General features: G+C 41.1%; 1 protein-coding gene across 6 annotated transcripts in view; it reads right to left on the bottom strand.

The window, feature by feature from the left end:
- The window catches only part of adam22 (ADAM metallopeptidase domain 22), a 92,075-nt gene that overhangs the window by 65,105 nt on the left and 10,474 nt on the right, over window positions 1-16,496 (bottom strand). For all 6 annotated transcript variants that reach the window (XR_008572059.1, XM_054782208.1, XM_054782210.1 and 3 more), the window contains exon 3: window positions 14,180-14,256. Coding sequence is in view for 5 of the 6 variants with exons in the window: in XM_054782208.1 (XP_054638183.1) it covers window positions 14,180-14,256 (77 nt within the window). In the remaining variant the exon portion in view is untranslated. The remainder of the gene's footprint in view (window positions 1-14,179; window positions 14,257-16,496) is intronic.

The raw sequence follows: 16,496 nt of genomic DNA, 5'->3' as shown, positions 1-16,496 counted from the left end.
GCATGATGTCAGCTGGTCCTTTTGTGGTAGGGCTGAAATGCAGTAGGAATGTTCTTTTGGGATTAAGTTCATTTTCATGACAAAGAGGGACTTTGCAATTGATTGCCATTCATCTTCTCACTCGTCATAACATTCTGGAGTATATGACAAACTGCCATCATAAAAACTTAGGCAGCAGACCTTGTGAAAATTTATATTTGTGTCATTCTCAAAACTTTTGGCCATGACTGTAGGTTGTATAGCAGTACAGATTTACTAGCCACTGAAAATGAGTCAACACAGCCATTATTGTATAAAGAGCTGATTCTCAAATGGGGGTACTTGAAGGCACTCCAGAGGGTACTCGAGAATGAAAAATATACATACTGCATAAACAATGCAGAAAATAAGCATTGATGATGATTTTGGTAAGTTTCCCCCTTACAAGATTGTTTACTTTATATGTATTTTTACTTAAATGTTTCCAATAAAACCACGAGAGATGAATACTGTTTAGGACAACGAGGGAAAGGCTTCTTGAGACATCGTCTGTACTTCTGTTTAGGACAGTAATAAATGACGCTACTGTGTTTTACATCTTTTTTCTAACCAAAAATGCTTTTCTCTGGTTATGGAAAAAAAACAAATCTACACTGAAAAAAGGTTGAATCCCAGTGGCAACACAAGTGAGTAACGGGATAATTGGTGCCATGGTCTGGAGTTGCATGGGCGATGCCGGTACCGGGGAGCTGCGGTTCACTGAGAGGACACATGAGTTCCAACATGTACTGTGACATTGTGAAGCATAGCATGATCCCCTGCCTTGGGAAACTGTGCTGCATGGCAGTACTTCAACATAAGGAGCGCAAGCACACCTCCAAGACGACTAGTGCCTTGGTGAGGAAGATGAAGGTGGAAGTGGCCAAGTATGTCTCCTCTAGTCTTGAGTATAAGGGGATTATGTAGGGGGACTGCTGACAGGCAGGATTCTATCATAGCTTCAGTCAAGAGTCGGACTGTCCACAACCACACATTCAAAAAAGGCAAGATTTTTGCAGTAGTAATCCCTTTGGTTGCTGCCCAAAAGCTGTTTTCATTGGTGAGTGCTTAGCCAACACTGATAAATTGTGAGATACTTTGAGTCCGCGGTCTGTTCGCTCGCTTAAAACCAAGCACTGGAAAAGAAGACGATACCGTATGTTTTTTTATTGTGCTTGTAGTTTGCGGTGGCACAGAAATGATGCATCTTCCAGTCTCATTTTTTGAGTTCACGACCCCTTTTTATCCTCCGCTCTGCCTGAAGGCGTTTCTCCCGGGCTTAGCCGCCGCGCCTACGTCTTGTGTCTGCTCACTCTCATCCCCGCTGTCAATCAGAGGATTTCCAACATCTACAGACGCTCTGCCGCTGTGAGCTGACAACAGCTCATAAGCGGCGTGCAGAACATTTATGTCACGGCCCTCTCTCGCATTCTCACCTCTTTAATGTCAGCCGGCCCACTCATGCTCGGAACAGGCAGCGAGCAAAAGGAAAATGATGCACTTGGAAGATCTATTGAGATTCATTAAGAAAGGTTTAACGTCATCCTTCCTTATTAATTGCTTTCATTTTAGCTACTGTAGACAGAAACCCCACTCTCACACATATTAACCAAGTTTGTGCATGGTTTAAAACTGTGACTCTCAACTGCGGGTCTTCATTTTGTGCTTTCCTTCTGAATGGGCTGTCATCCATGACTACGTCTATGGGTGCCAACAACGCTCTGAAGTGCTATTTGAAATAGAAGTCATAGAAGAAGCCTGACAATGTTTATCAGTAGTCTACTGATGTTGAATGGGCCAATCTCTTGTTGAGCCTTGGAAAGTGTATGAGCATCATAGTTATCTATTTCATTGTCATATATGGAGGTGTTCGAAATCGCCATTTCAAATTCCTAATGCTAATCGTTAGCACGTGTATGAAATTTTCAATGTAAATTAGCATTGAGCTTGCCGTCCATCTTCTTCCGGGAGCAGCAGCCTAAGCAAGTTAAATATTTCTCCCAGCTCCTCTCGACGGATCCCAAGGCGTTCCCATGCAAGTTGATAGACACGGTTTCTCCTTCCCCGAGGCCCTCTACGCGTCGGACATACCCTGAACACCTCTCCAGGGAGGCATCCTGACCAGATGCCCGAGCCACCTCATCTTGCTCTTCTCAATGCGGAGGAGCAGTGGTTCTACTCTGACTTTCTCCCCGATGACAGAGCTTCTCACTTAATTGCTAAGGGAGAGCCCAGCCACCCTACGGAGAAAACCTATTTTGGCCGCTGGTACCCGCAATGTTGTCCTTTCAGTCACTACCCAAAGAACATGACCATAGGTGAGGGTGGGGGCGTAGATTGGCCGGTAAAATGAGAGCTTTGCCTTTCGGCTCAGCTCTCTCTGCACCACAACGGGCCGATGCAGAGTCCGCATCACTGCAGACGCCGCATCAATTTGCCTGTCGATGTCGCGTTCCATCCTTACCTCACTCGTGAACAAGACTCCGAGGTACTTAAACTTCTCCACTCCTGGCAGGATCTCATCCCCGACCCAGAGATGGCACGCCACCCTTTTCCCGCTGATGATTGAGCTAGCATGTTTTTAAATGCATTTCATGCATTTTTATGTAAATTCAAACCGCCTTCCAATTAAGTATAAGATATTGGAAAACTTGGAGTTGAAAAATGTGTGTACCGCAGCCAAACCAGCGGTCTAAAATTCCTGTCATGCTCGGTGTCGCTAGGCACAGCGTGAAAAAGCACAAAAAGGCAAGTTTGGCAGGATGAATGTGAGCTAGTGTGAGAGTGGCGGTACTGGCACAAGCATTGGACTAGGAGCCTTTCATTGCTTCCACAAAGGAAGCATCTTTAAGTGCTCATGGTTACAAACACGTCCATACATTAGCCTTCTCCTGCATGTATGGATGAACATGTGCTGTGTCAGGCGGCCATAATGAGGAGCGATGAGTGCTGATGGAGAAGAGGGTGAGCAAGTTGGAAAGGTGGATGAGGAGAATAAAGATGTGAAGGGGGGGGAGGAGGATCCTCAGGGATTGCTGCAGCTGCTCTCACCTTAACACCCACCCCCACTTCCTGCCTGTATGCCTCACCCTTCCTCCCACCAAGGCTTCATTAAAGGTCCCCGGGCTATAATTCATTCACTCTCCAATCACTTGTCAGCTTCACGAGGATGTCCCTCTTCCTACACAGGGACCGCTGACTCATTTCATGGCAAACCCCAAAACTTTGAGTTCAGAGCGGCTGTTGATGTCCATTATGTAGGTGGCCCTTCTAGCACGCAATGTACAGAAAGAAGCACGTGGAGTTGACTGCTGCATTATGCAGCACTGTATGTGGGCATGCTGGATGCTCTGAGGAGAACATACACATCTACAGTATCTGTGGCCTCACTTGGATTGTTGTAAAACAAATTCTGCTACATTTTGGGTGCATCTGACACTTAAAGTCTGACCCGTTTGAGCAGTGGGTCTGGGAGAGATGGATCTGGGCCCACAATTCAAAGTAGACAGGTCATATAAATTATATGATTGTTCCACCCACAATGATAAAGCGCCACCTTGCACTATAGGAATAAACAGAAAGACTGAGGGCGCACTCCCACTATAGCATTGCAAACATGCCGCTCTCACACTGCGCTACACAATTCAGGCTTCAGGCTATTTGCTGGTGCCATCACTTATACAATGGTACATCCCTGCACAGTCGCAATTCAACATTAACACTACTGCAAATTTGCTGATTTTTGCTCAAAAGAATACTGTAATTTCCGGTATGTAAGACGCACCCACTAAATTTAGAGAGAAAAACAGATTGTACACATATAAGCAGCACCGTGCTTTTTTTCAGCCATTTTAGTGCTTTCGACAGTGGACCGTACTATTCTTTTATCTCGCTTGGAAAACTGTCGGTGGACTTGGGCCCCCTCAAGAACCATGTACGTCCTACAGCCACCAGCCTTGGCGTCATAATAGATAGCAAGCTTAAACTTAAGTAATAAACAGATCAACGCCGTTGTAAAATCTTCGGCTTTTACCTAAAATCAAAACATTTTTATCTTCGCACCATCTTGAACAAGTCCTGCACGCTTTTATTTTGTCTACTTTAATGGACTATACTGTGGAATAAGCCACATATTACTCTCTCGCTTACAGTTAGTCCAGAACTCTGCGGCACAGCTTATAACAAGAACCAAAAAGAGGGTGCACATCACCCCAATTTTCGCCTCCCTGCACTGGCTGCTTGTTCGTTTCAGAATTTTAGATTTTAAGATTTTACTGTTCTTAAAGGCGTTGTATGGGCTGGCCCCTCAATACATCTCGGACCTCATCCAAATAAACACTCCAGCGCACACATTGAGGTCCGAAGGCCAGCTCCAGCTAGTGGTGCCCAAGACGAGACTTAAGACCAGGGGAACCCGGGACTTTTCTCACGCTCCCCCCTCATGTAAAAACGGCCCACACAATTGAATGCTTTAAGTCCTGTCTTAAAAGCCACTTTTCGTCTCTGGCTTTTAACTCGGCATGAGTTGCGTGGTCCTCCTAGTTTTTTTTTTGTTGTTGTTGTTGTTGTTGTTTTTACCTACTTTCATTGCTTCTTGTTTTAAATATTTAAATGTCTTTGTTTTTATTTGATTTATTAATTTTTACTGTAGTAATTTGCACTTTACTTCCTATTATTTATGGTTTTACTATTCTGTGCAGCACTTTGGAAACAGTGTTTATAAAATGCACTATACAAATAAAGTGGATTTGATTGGTTTGGACCGGACCATTCTTAACTGTCAGGAGGAGGGATCACATTCATTTTGTGACGCGACTATGTGGCACATGTGCATGCGCGTGAGAAAGGAGGCTTTGTGACTTTGCGGCTTATTACAAGTCTTGTTATTTATTTCTATTACGCAAGGTGGCAGTTATCATTAATAACTGGCGGGAGGAGCAATCGGCAAGTTTGCGCATGAACAATCATGCCGGGCCCCCTCCTCCAATTGTGCAAACAAAGTGTACCACGCTTGAGCGCTCACACGAGTCATCAAGTGTGCCCAAGCATGGCATGGATTGCAGAGTGCATCCTAAATTTACTTTACTTGTAGGGGATCACAGTTTACTTGCAACATGAGCGCTGCCTCATGCATTCATGCATACATTTTCTAGAGTGTTTAATCTCTTAACATACTTTCCTATTGGTTTCCAATGCGGCATGCCTGACAGAAGACAGGAGCAATCAATGACAGAATAGACTTGACAGTGGCGTTGGTATCACCACATTTTGTGCACATCCGACAAACTGGTGGGAGGTGAATAATAGAGTAGGCGGGGATCGTGAGAATCAGGATATTAGAATGCAGTTTCTGCTAACTTTACAGTGGAACCTTGGTTAGCGTCATTCATTCGTTCCAGAAGTTCCAACTCTAACCAAAACGGACGGTACCCAAATCCATTATCCCCCCAAAATAATGTAAATCCATTACGCCGTTGCAGAAAGCCAAAAATATTAACGCAAAACACATTTTTATAGTTTTACAATTGTAGTTTTACACAGTGTTGTTTTCGGCAGCCATTTTATTTTTAGTCTTAGTCTTTTGGATGAAAATGCTTCTTGTTTTAGTCACATTTTGATCATTTGTATATGTGATGGTTTTTGTCCAGATTTATTCGACAAAAACCCCAAAAGATTTTAGTCCACGAAAACTAAAAACATTTTGGTGTAGTTTTACTCAGTTTTAGTAAAAAAAATAAAAAAAAAAAAGTAAAAATATAATTTATGTCAAGTATTGTAAGTATTGGAAATTGGATGAGAAAAAAAACAGAGGGGATACAATTACTCTCAAATGTAGGTACAGTAGTACCTCGCATAACATAAACCTCCTTTTACATAAATTCCACTGAACATGAAGAATTTATGTAAAGTTTTTGCTTCGTATTACAGAAGAAATTCCATATAACATAAAGCGTCAAGTCAGTGCAAGTCTTTTTTTCCCCAATCAACTTTATTAATGCCTCAGGTCGGTGCAAGTTCAGACTAACACTTGGTGACACCTTCTGACGCCTCACGCTCTCATTGGCTGATTTTCGGGGCACCGCCTCCGCTCTCATCTCATTGGCTGATTATCAGGGCACCTCCTACGCTCTCATCTCATTGGCTGAGTTATACAGCACGTACGTGAGTTTGTGTGAGAGACAGGCTTGTCCCTTCAAACTCCTTTCCTCTTCGTAGTCCCCCTGAAACTAACTTAAACAATGAAGTTAAGCTACAAATTAAAATTTGCACACAGCATTATCGTGTAGTGCGTGTGCGTTTGTCTGTGAGACCAGCTGACTCTTAGACTCTTTGAGTCGTGTTTCGACTCAGGCTAGTCCTCCTCCTCCTTCCTGCCTCCACTTGCGCTCCTGATCAAGACATCTCGTGAACAATAGGATTGTTTTTGTTTTTCAGTTTTATTCATTTACAGTAATCTTATTTATTACCTTATTTTATATTGGAATGTTACTCTACTATGTTAATGCTAACGTTTTCGTATATTTTCCCACCATATTTGGTGGACTTTGAATATTTTGAAGGCCCAAAGGTGTGAGTTTGGGAAGATCTTGGAACGGATTAGGCTATTTACATGTATTTTATGCTTCGTATAACATAAAATCCCTATAACATGAAGTTTCTCGGAACGGATTATTTATGGTGTAGGGGCGTCTACTGTATATGATATCTTAAAAACCATAATACCCGCACAATAGGCAGAAAAGTCATGCATTTCAAACGTCTGATACACAATTATTAAAATTTGCTGATATGGTAAATCTTCAAACAGCTAAAATTATGTATAAAGCAAACATGAGCGCTGCTACGCATAAATGACAAATATGACCTTAGGGAATAATTTTACTTCATCCATTTTCTATGCGGTTTGATCTCACTAGGCTCACAGGGGTATGCTGAAGCCTATCCCAGCTGACTTTGGGCGAGACACCCTGGACTGGCCGCCAGCAGGGCACATATAAACAAACAACCATTCACACTCACATTCATACCTATGGACAATTTAGAGTCTCCAATTAACCTAACATGCATGTTTTTGGAATGTGGGAGGAAATCGGAGTACCTGGGGAAAACCCACGCACACACGGGGAGAACATGCAAACTCCACACAGAAATGCCCAACGGAGATTCGAACCCAGATATCCTGACTGTGTGGCCAACATGCTAACCACTAGGCCATGGTGGCTACTTCGTGGTTACTTTGTCCTGTAAAAACTAAACTTAAAACATATATATGCGCAAATTATGGAACAGATTCGGCAAAGAATTCAAACAATGCACTAGAATGGGTGATTTCAAGAAACGGTACAGGCAGCTGATGTTTCCAAAGTACAAGGAAGAAGAGTGCTGAGCCACTGCGTACATACAATGCTATGTCTAACCACTCACACACTTACTACTTATTTCTCATTTCTCTGGATTACTTGAAGTATTACATTATCTGTACTCCCTCAACAACAAACTGTTTCTGTCAGCTATTAACTTTTCAGCCCCTTTTTATGAATGTTACATAGTTTATCAATACATTACAACCCTTAACTCCTTTTGCAACACATTGTGATACAGCCTTACCATTTTCTTACGGTGTTTCAATTTGGTTTCTCTTTCAAAATTGGTAAATGGTACATGTTGAATACAGGAAGTGCACACACAAATGTATAAAAGAAATAACTGGTGGTCATGGCTGTCACTCACCGATTTGGAGTCGTTGTGTTGTTACGAAAGGCTATACATTCAATGATGGCTAATGCTAGACCTAGCTTTGCGATGCTAGACTTGGCTAAGCTAAACTTAGCCAAATTGCTCCCATTCTCCACAAATGTTTACAGTCATGACTGCAGACTGAGAGGTTTATTCTTCAGAAGGCTCTGCTTTCAAGTAGCTACTTGTCGCATGCAACTATACAAACACGGTACCCACGCTATCGTTCCCCCATCTGCTCTTCTCCATCCGCACACCGAGATGAGAGGGTGCTTAAAAGCCATCCACACATTCTATACTCTTGTCTATACTGTGTCACTCTCTCTCACGCACGCACACACACACACACTTGTGTGTATTCCTTCACACTAAATCAGATCACGCCTTCTTTCAATAAATTACAGACGATGGCGCAGAGGAGGAGAGACAGCGATGGAGATACAAATGGAGGGGGAGAGCGCAGTTGGCTTGTATCAGTGTCAGGAAGCAGGCCGGGTGGATGATACATGGTCCAGGAATAGGCCATGAGAGGGACTTCAATCACACACACGCGGATGTGGAAGGTCGCACGCTCCTGTACGTACAAGCGGCCAATGCCGGAACCCCCCCCTTCCCCCCGCATCAGCACCTTTCACGCTCCAAGGCAGCACCGTGAGGTACTCACGCACTGCAAAGAGGCACACATAACCACATTCTACAAACTATTATTATCAAAGTATGCACATTGTGTGCACAATTATGAGGCAATTTGCATTACTGATTGTTCTTTTCTTCAACAATAACAGTGTTCTTGGTTAATCCAAAACCTCAAACTTGAATATTTAAGGAAGTGAAAGTGAGGTTTTGTTGAGAATATCTTTGTGTGCAAAATTATTAGGCAACTATTAGTGTGCAGAATTATTAGGCAACTCAGAGAAAAACAAAAATATTCCCATTTCACTACTTTGTTACAAACTAGCCACACAGTGGAGTACTTGGATGCATGGGATGGAGCATTGTCCTGCATAAAAATCATGGTCTTCTTGCGAGATGCACACTTTTTTCTGTACCGCTGTGTGAAAAAAGTGGCAGTAGATTTGAGAGTTCAATTAGAGTCCACCTTCAACCTTAAAAGGTTGAACAAGCTCATCCTTACCAGTAAACCTTATCTGCTCTCAAAGAAGACACTTTTGATACATGGCATGACGCCTGGACGCATCCCAGTGTGGTAAAATGTATCAAACAGCTGTGTTTCAACCCCAAAATGTCATTTTTGTATTTACAAATGAATTAAAGATGATTGAAAATCATAGGTGCCGCATGGTGGCTTAGTGGTTAGCACACAGACACACAGGCCACACAGTCAGGAGATCGGGAAGACCTGGGTTCGTATCGCCGTTGGGCATCTCTGTGTGGAGTTTGCATGTTCTCCCCGTGTGTGCGTGGGTTTTCTCCGGGTACTCCGGCTTCCTCCCACATTCCAAAAACATGCATGTTAGGTTAATTGGAGACTCTAAATTGTCCATAGGTATGAATGTGAGTGTGAATGGTTGTTTGTCTATATGTGCCCTGCTATTGGCTGGCGACCAGTCCAGGGTGTACCCCGCCTCTTGCCCGAAGTCAGCTGGGATAGGCTCCAACATAACCCCGCGATCCCAATTAGTATAAGCGGCATAGAAAATGGATGGATGGATGGATGGATGAAAATCATAGGTGTGCACCGAGTTAGTCAGTCATAAGTATACAACACCACCACGTTGGTAAATTGCATAAAAAAATATGTGACAAATATGTAACAACATCTTTAGTCATACTTTATATAGTAAATTAGGACTGGAATGTCAGAAGGTGCCATTTTTTGTGCTTGTAAAGGTGATGTGAAATCAAATTTAATTCAGCAAGAAGTGTTGGTAATAAAACAGAGAAAATAATATGAATCATTTCTTTGTTGGTTTTCGTCCTCTGATCCATCGTTTTATAGTTACTACGGTACTTTTTTCTGTCTCATTATTTCCAATCCCTCCTTGTTATTTCTAATTAGGACAGCACTTATTGTGCCACTTCTGCACCTGAGGCCCAACAAGAGGATACAACATTGCAGCAGCTGCATATTATTGACGCCTGCGACGCTATTTCTTCTCACACGCACACACACGCCTGCCAATGCACAGACACACCCACGCATATGCACACATTCTTCAAACTATTAAGCCGTGGGATGCTTGAATGACAAACATACAGTGTGCATTTAGAGGGTGTTCATTCCACTCTACCCCCGACGCACACTTCACACAGATGAATAATGCATTTAGCATTGCCAGTAACTGACCTTCTGCATTAGCATAAAGACTGTGTCTGCGTGCAGGAAAGAAAGCTGACGCGACAGACACTAGTAGAAATAACAACACACTAAGCGCCTGTCAGTGTCAACACTAGCACACAAGAGGGACACAAGCCTTCTTTTTTTGTCATGCAGCGACACTGGAGAGATGATGTAACCCCAATCAGGACCCGCTCACCTGCAATCACTTCAGTATATGCAGTTGAGTAGAGTCCTGTATCCCAGGAGAGTCCAAAGCGGTATTATCTAATTACTATTCATTTCAGTGTTTCCCATACAGTGGAGCACCACAAATAGATTGGGCGCTACCTGTTTGATCATAAACACATTATAATGGGACTGCTTCTCAGCACACCTCATACGCACCTGGTCTGCAGGAGAATACGACGGCATAGTAGGATGGATCAGTGAGTATGTTTACATGTGCTAAAAAAACCCAAACAAAGTTATTTCATGAATTTGCGTAAAACTCGCTTTTAAACACGCGTGTTAACACCTTAATTAGTTTGCTTTTGGCTTTTTAAAAGTCAGATTAACATACCTAGATTATACGATTGAAAACTATAGTGGAACCTCAGTTAGCGTCCGCCCCGGTTAGCGTGTTCTTTGGTCATATTTATGTTGCAGTTTTGCCTCGGTTTGCGTGCATTCTCTGCTTAGCGTTAAATATAGCGCGCGTCTTGTCGTGTTATTAATTCACTGCGTGAGCCCATCTGCATTCTTAATATATGTTGGGGTTTTTTTTAAATCAGAAAACGTCCTTCCTTGTTAGCATCCTATTAGCTAGCGAAGTCGCCCGTCTATGATGTCATCAGTGGTTGACTCTCAAAAATGTTAACACAAAGCACGGTTTATAGTTTTATAATTATAGTTTTACATGCATAAAGCAATTCTGAACATTGGCGCTCTCATACGAGCAGTCCATTCCAGGCTCCGCACCAGCACTTGTATCCAGCAGCAACCCTTTTATTCAGCATGCAGAACCCACGTGATCTCAGCAACAGTGTGTGCTTGTGTGTTTGGCAAGGAGTAGGAGTGATGTCGGCTGTGTTTTTCTTTAAAATCCGAAAAAGACGTTGCAGCTGAGTGCAAAACTTGTCATGCACAAGTTTCCTGTGGTAGCACGGAACCGGGGAAGTTTAATACGACCAACGCCGTCGCGCATTTGAAGGATTTTCGCAACACCACGGTTTCCTGAAACATCCACCGCTGTTTCACACATTTGCAAAGCGTGAGCAACTCCGTAGGGTGACAAAAAGTCATTGGCCATAACAAAAAAGAGCCAGCCCCTGTCGGTGGTGAGTAATGTCGGGTTTAAACGCTTCACTGAGCATGCCAAGACTCGCTACATTATGCCAATTGTGGATAACACTATACAGATGCATCACAAAGTAAATGGGTCAGTTTCTCCTCATACCTACTGATGCTGACTGTTATTCTCTGTTGGAGAAATATCACTTGATCAAGCCTTTTCTAACATTCCACGCTACTAAACAAGTAATACAAGTATGTATGATGTGTGCTGATATCGGACCTATGTCGGTCAATATTTAAGCCTGCAATATCGGAATTGGATCGGAAGTGAAAAGGTTGTATCGGGACAACCTTAACTGTATTAACCTTAACTTAAGTGTATTACTCCTACTTTTTTGCTTGTTTAAATCTTTTTATTATTTGCATTTATTTATTATTTGTTTTACATTATTTGTTATTATTTATTTTAAAAAAGGTTTCTTTTTTAACTCTTTATTTTGTTTTTTAAATTCATTTTTTTATTTGTTTGCTTCCAGTTGTTTGTCAGTATCATTTGCTTCCTATCAACTGCGCACTGAGGGAATTTTTTATTTCCAAAATTTTTTTTTGTTAGTACTTGCAAAAATACCTTGTTTTAAATCCATATTTTTACACTTTTTTTATTAAATCACATACAAAATATGAACTTCTCTATTGTGAGGGTTACAATAAAGCAAGAGAGCAATATAAGAATGAGTTGGCTATAAGCGTGAGGTCCTTCCAGCTATTTTTTCCCACCCCTAATGTTACTTTCTATTTACCGTCAGGTAAGAACATTTCTTGATTAATTTGAGCAGTAGTGTGACATAATGCAGAGCTTCAGTGTTTCCCTTTCACAGCACAAAAAAAAAAAACACCCTGACATGCTTACTCCTCTTTCATTTTACACGATCTATTATTCAAGAGCAGGTGGGGAGGGGGCCAAGGGGTAGAGCTGAATGGAGGGCGTGTGTGTGCGTGTTAGTGTTTGGTGAGGATGATTAACAAAAAAGGGGCAACCCCCAATCTTATCTGCACCTCTTCCGTTTGCTCTTGTCCAATGAATGGCAAACAGTGCAGCCGGCTGCAGAGATGGAGGAGTACGTGCCAGACAAAGACCTCAGACCTTGTAACCCCCTCCTCCATATAGACTGACACACTTCACATGGGTGGCTTGTGTCAGGGCAATGACACAAATGAAGGCACGCTTTCAAACACGTCACAGAAGCTTAAAAGCAAGCACAAAAAAAATCCCCCAAAACAGAATATCAGCATTAACTCACTGGATTTTGTTAGTGAGAGTAAACAAAAAATAAAAAAATAAAAAAAGATCCATTCAGCTCTGCTGCCTCCCACTCTGGTAAACAGAAATGGAATTGTGGCTTTCAAGCAGGGAATTAGCTGAGGAAAGAGTGTATTATTGGAGGACTTTCAGGAGCTGAAAGTGGAAAGCTGTCCCCCCATGAGGAATGAGAAAGTGTGCCTCGAAGTGGGACAGACAGCACTGCTAAACTGCTTCAAAGTGTGTCACATACGACGTACACAGTACTGCCCCTTTTACAGTGGACAATCAGTCTATGTTAACCAACTCATCAAGTCCTGGCCACAGTCTTCTTATTACTACTAAAAAGTGCCAACTTAAGCCAACTTTAACATAAAATGTGAGAGCCTAAGGCAGCATTTATTTATTTATTTATATGTATATGTATATGTGTATGTGTGTGATTTATTTATTTCCTATGTGATCCTGTAGGACCAACAAAAATTAAAATAAAAAGTATTATAATGTAATTTAATGTAATGTATTTTGATGTATTTATTTATTTATTTCATTTAACCAAGGTCAATGTGAGTAAAAAACAAACAAAAAAAAACTTTTAATTGGACAATATTTATATTTAATTATTATTATTATTTTTATTTATTTAATTTAACCAAACTGATTTTTATTTTTAATATATTTTTTATTTATTTTAACTGTGTATTTTGTAGCTACTATCGATAAAGCTCTTTTATTTATGTACCATGTTATCCTGTAGGACTAATGAAGATGACCAAACTATAGCTGTATGATTAAACGTGGTGATCTTGCAGAAACACAAGGCAGGTTATGGTATAATCATACAGGTATTATCCGCCAATGCAGATTTTATGCTGACTCACAGTACGCAAGAGTTTAGTTCTTTGTTAACTTAAAAGTTGTTCAGTGGTGTTTTTTTTTGTTGTTTTTTTGGTTTTGTTTTTTTGAGAAAGCAGCCAAAAAGGACAACTCAGTTTAGTCTATTGGTATTCAAAGCCACACATATCTAACTAGTGCCAAGAGTGACTCGTTGGAGGCCAATGGTGCGCTCTGAAATGTGATTTTACTTGTGTGCTTGCTTTCAGCTGAAATTGTGAAGAGAGGGGACTATGGCCCAGCATGTCATCAAACTCTGCACTGCCTGGAAAAGTGCGCGTACGGCTGCAAGTGCACACACTGAGCTGCATGCATGATTGTGCAAACACGACTGTAACACGGCCACATACAATGTCAACATTTCTATTACGCCACACTGACAAACTGCAATGAAGACAGTGGATGTGAGCTGTAGGAGGGTGTGTAGATGTGATAAACGTGTATGAGGGTGGCAGGGGAACATGAGAGAGAGAGAGAGAAATGAAGAGTAAAGAGGAAAGTGAGTAGCTGACTTTCCATCAGTGGTGATCAATACGAGTGTCTGACAAGGCAGCACTCCAGCCTTTACTGTAAATCACCCACGATTATGATGGAGCCTCTAAATCACATCCATAACAAATGACTCGCAGCAAACAAACCAGCAAGAGCAGACTTACTGGTTCAGCTCCACATCCAAGGTGAATTTCCTGCCAAAAGCCTCCACTTGAAAGCTGGCCTGAGCCACATGGTTCACCTGCAAGAGGACAGAATAGATATCACAGCTTCTACCATTAGCATATTATTCATGCATGCTTGAATCAGACACATCTACAGTGATGGATGGCTGCAGGCGTTCTTGAACGCACCGCAGCCACAAAATGACGGCTCATTAAGACATCAATGTTCATTAAGTCTTCTTGATATTTAAATACGATGCAAAAGCTTTGGTTTGGAGCCAAACACACACATGCACACACGTGATATACTGGAACATGAGGCTCCGACATGGTGTCAGGAGAATTTAGTGGTAAGCCTTCCAAAATTTAAATGAAATAATCACTGATGTGCTCTGAAAATACACACATTAATACATGACACATTAATTAAGGAAGCGTATTGTTACTATTTTTTAGTTTGACTGCAGCAACTACGTGACAAAAAACACTGCTCATGAAGACAATTTAGAAAATGCATCATTTTCACATAACCGCAAAATATCTACTAATTGGTGTGTGATTTTTGTACCAAATCCAACAAAATTATGAAATGTGGCTTGACGGCTATCCTGTAATGTCATTTTTATGTGAGTTGTCAAACTCGACGTACTATAAATATTAACACATTGACAGGCGTTACTCCAAATATGCTGGCTATTTTCACACGCATGCATCAAGTAAATCTGCGTTTAACAATGCCTGCTGTAGGTCTTGAACGCATCAGTGACAAAAAACACTGCCCATTAAGACAACATGTCCCTGAGAAAATGTATCATTTTCACATAACCACAAAATATGTCAGCTATACCTATTAATTATTGTGTGATTTTTGTAGCAAATACAACTAAATCAGGAAATCGGTCTTTATCGGTTGTATTGTGATGTCATTATGTGTCAAATTTGATGTCAATCTGAAAAATATTTTAATTTATTTCAAAAAAGAATTTCTATTTATTAAAAGGCTTTTTCCCTAAATGTGATTGACTTCCTGTGAATATATTTGCTATTTTCACATGCATGCATCGGGCATTTCTCCATTGATGAAAGGCTTGGCGCTCTTGAATGCACCAGTGACTAAAATGACTGTAGTATTTCCATTTTCACATAACTCCAAAATATGTTATCTATCTGCTATTTGCTGTGTGACTTTTGTACTAAATCCAACTAAATTATGAAATCTGTTTTAATCAGCACAATACTCTCTAATAGGAATTTTTCCGAGCAAGAAATGACACTAGAAACTAGCAAACCACTGTATACAAAATACAGTCAAACTTGTCTATAGCGGCCACTAGAGGGAGTCTGCAAAAGTGGCCGCTATAGACAGGTGGCCTCTATAGACAGGTTGGCGTCCAGTTTGAATGTTGACCAGTAGAGGAAAAAAAAGAAAAAAAAGGGAAAAAAATAATACTAATATTGACCAGTAGAGGGCACTGCGGACTGCTGATAAAAGTTGTACAGCACTACTAGGCTTGTTATTATCATGGTTCATGGTTCATGGTTTTAATCCTGAACATGCATGAGTCAAACAGTAGCACATCACATAGTACAATTCACAATTTTGCATGTTCAAAAAGGAGTAGAAAGAAGCAAAGCTTATTTAATCCTACCCCTCATCAGTTTCACTTCAGTTGCAATACATTTATTCACCTCTTGTTCTTCCAAGTGTACTTTGTAGGTCTACATGACAATGTAGTGCAATCATAGCCAAGGGTTTTACTTACTAAAAGGAAGCCAGAGGCTTAATAATAACTGATAACTGATAAAATACTTCAGTTAAGTACAACCGAACTCAGTTTTGCTCCCGCTGCCGCATGCATGCTAGCATATGTTTTTTTTTTTTATTGTAGCGTCGCTGGGAGCACGTTATGGTCGATTCCCCGTCAAGCATTCGCCCACAAATATGGAAAGGCTTTCCCTGTCAATATCCAGTCGTTTCCCCGTCAGACAACAAGACACAAATTTATATAAATCAAACAGTATCATCATCAACATCCGCACCAACAACAATGTAGAAGGCACTGGCGCTTCTACATTGGCTGGCAGCAGGTCAACGTCATCACTGTTAAATGCAAGCTAAATGCACTAAAACGTGTAACTATAATGTAAATATGTACATACATGAGTAAATAAAGCCTACTGTATTACTAAAAATGTACTGTATGTTATTACGCCAAAGAATACTTGTAGGTCTAATTAAAATGTTTAACTATAGCTTTTAAATTGTAAATATTCATGCAGGGAAACGACTTGATGTTGACGGAGAAACGTCTTGACA

Source organism: Dunckerocampus dactyliophorus, chromosome 7 (assembly GCF_027744805.1).
Source record: "Dunckerocampus dactyliophorus isolate RoL2022-P2 chromosome 7, RoL_Ddac_1.1, whole genome shotgun sequence".
Taxonomy (NCBI): Eukaryota; Metazoa; Chordata; class Actinopteri; order Syngnathiformes; family Syngnathidae; genus Dunckerocampus; species Dunckerocampus dactyliophorus.
This window is presented reverse-complemented; position numbering and strand designations above follow the sequence as displayed.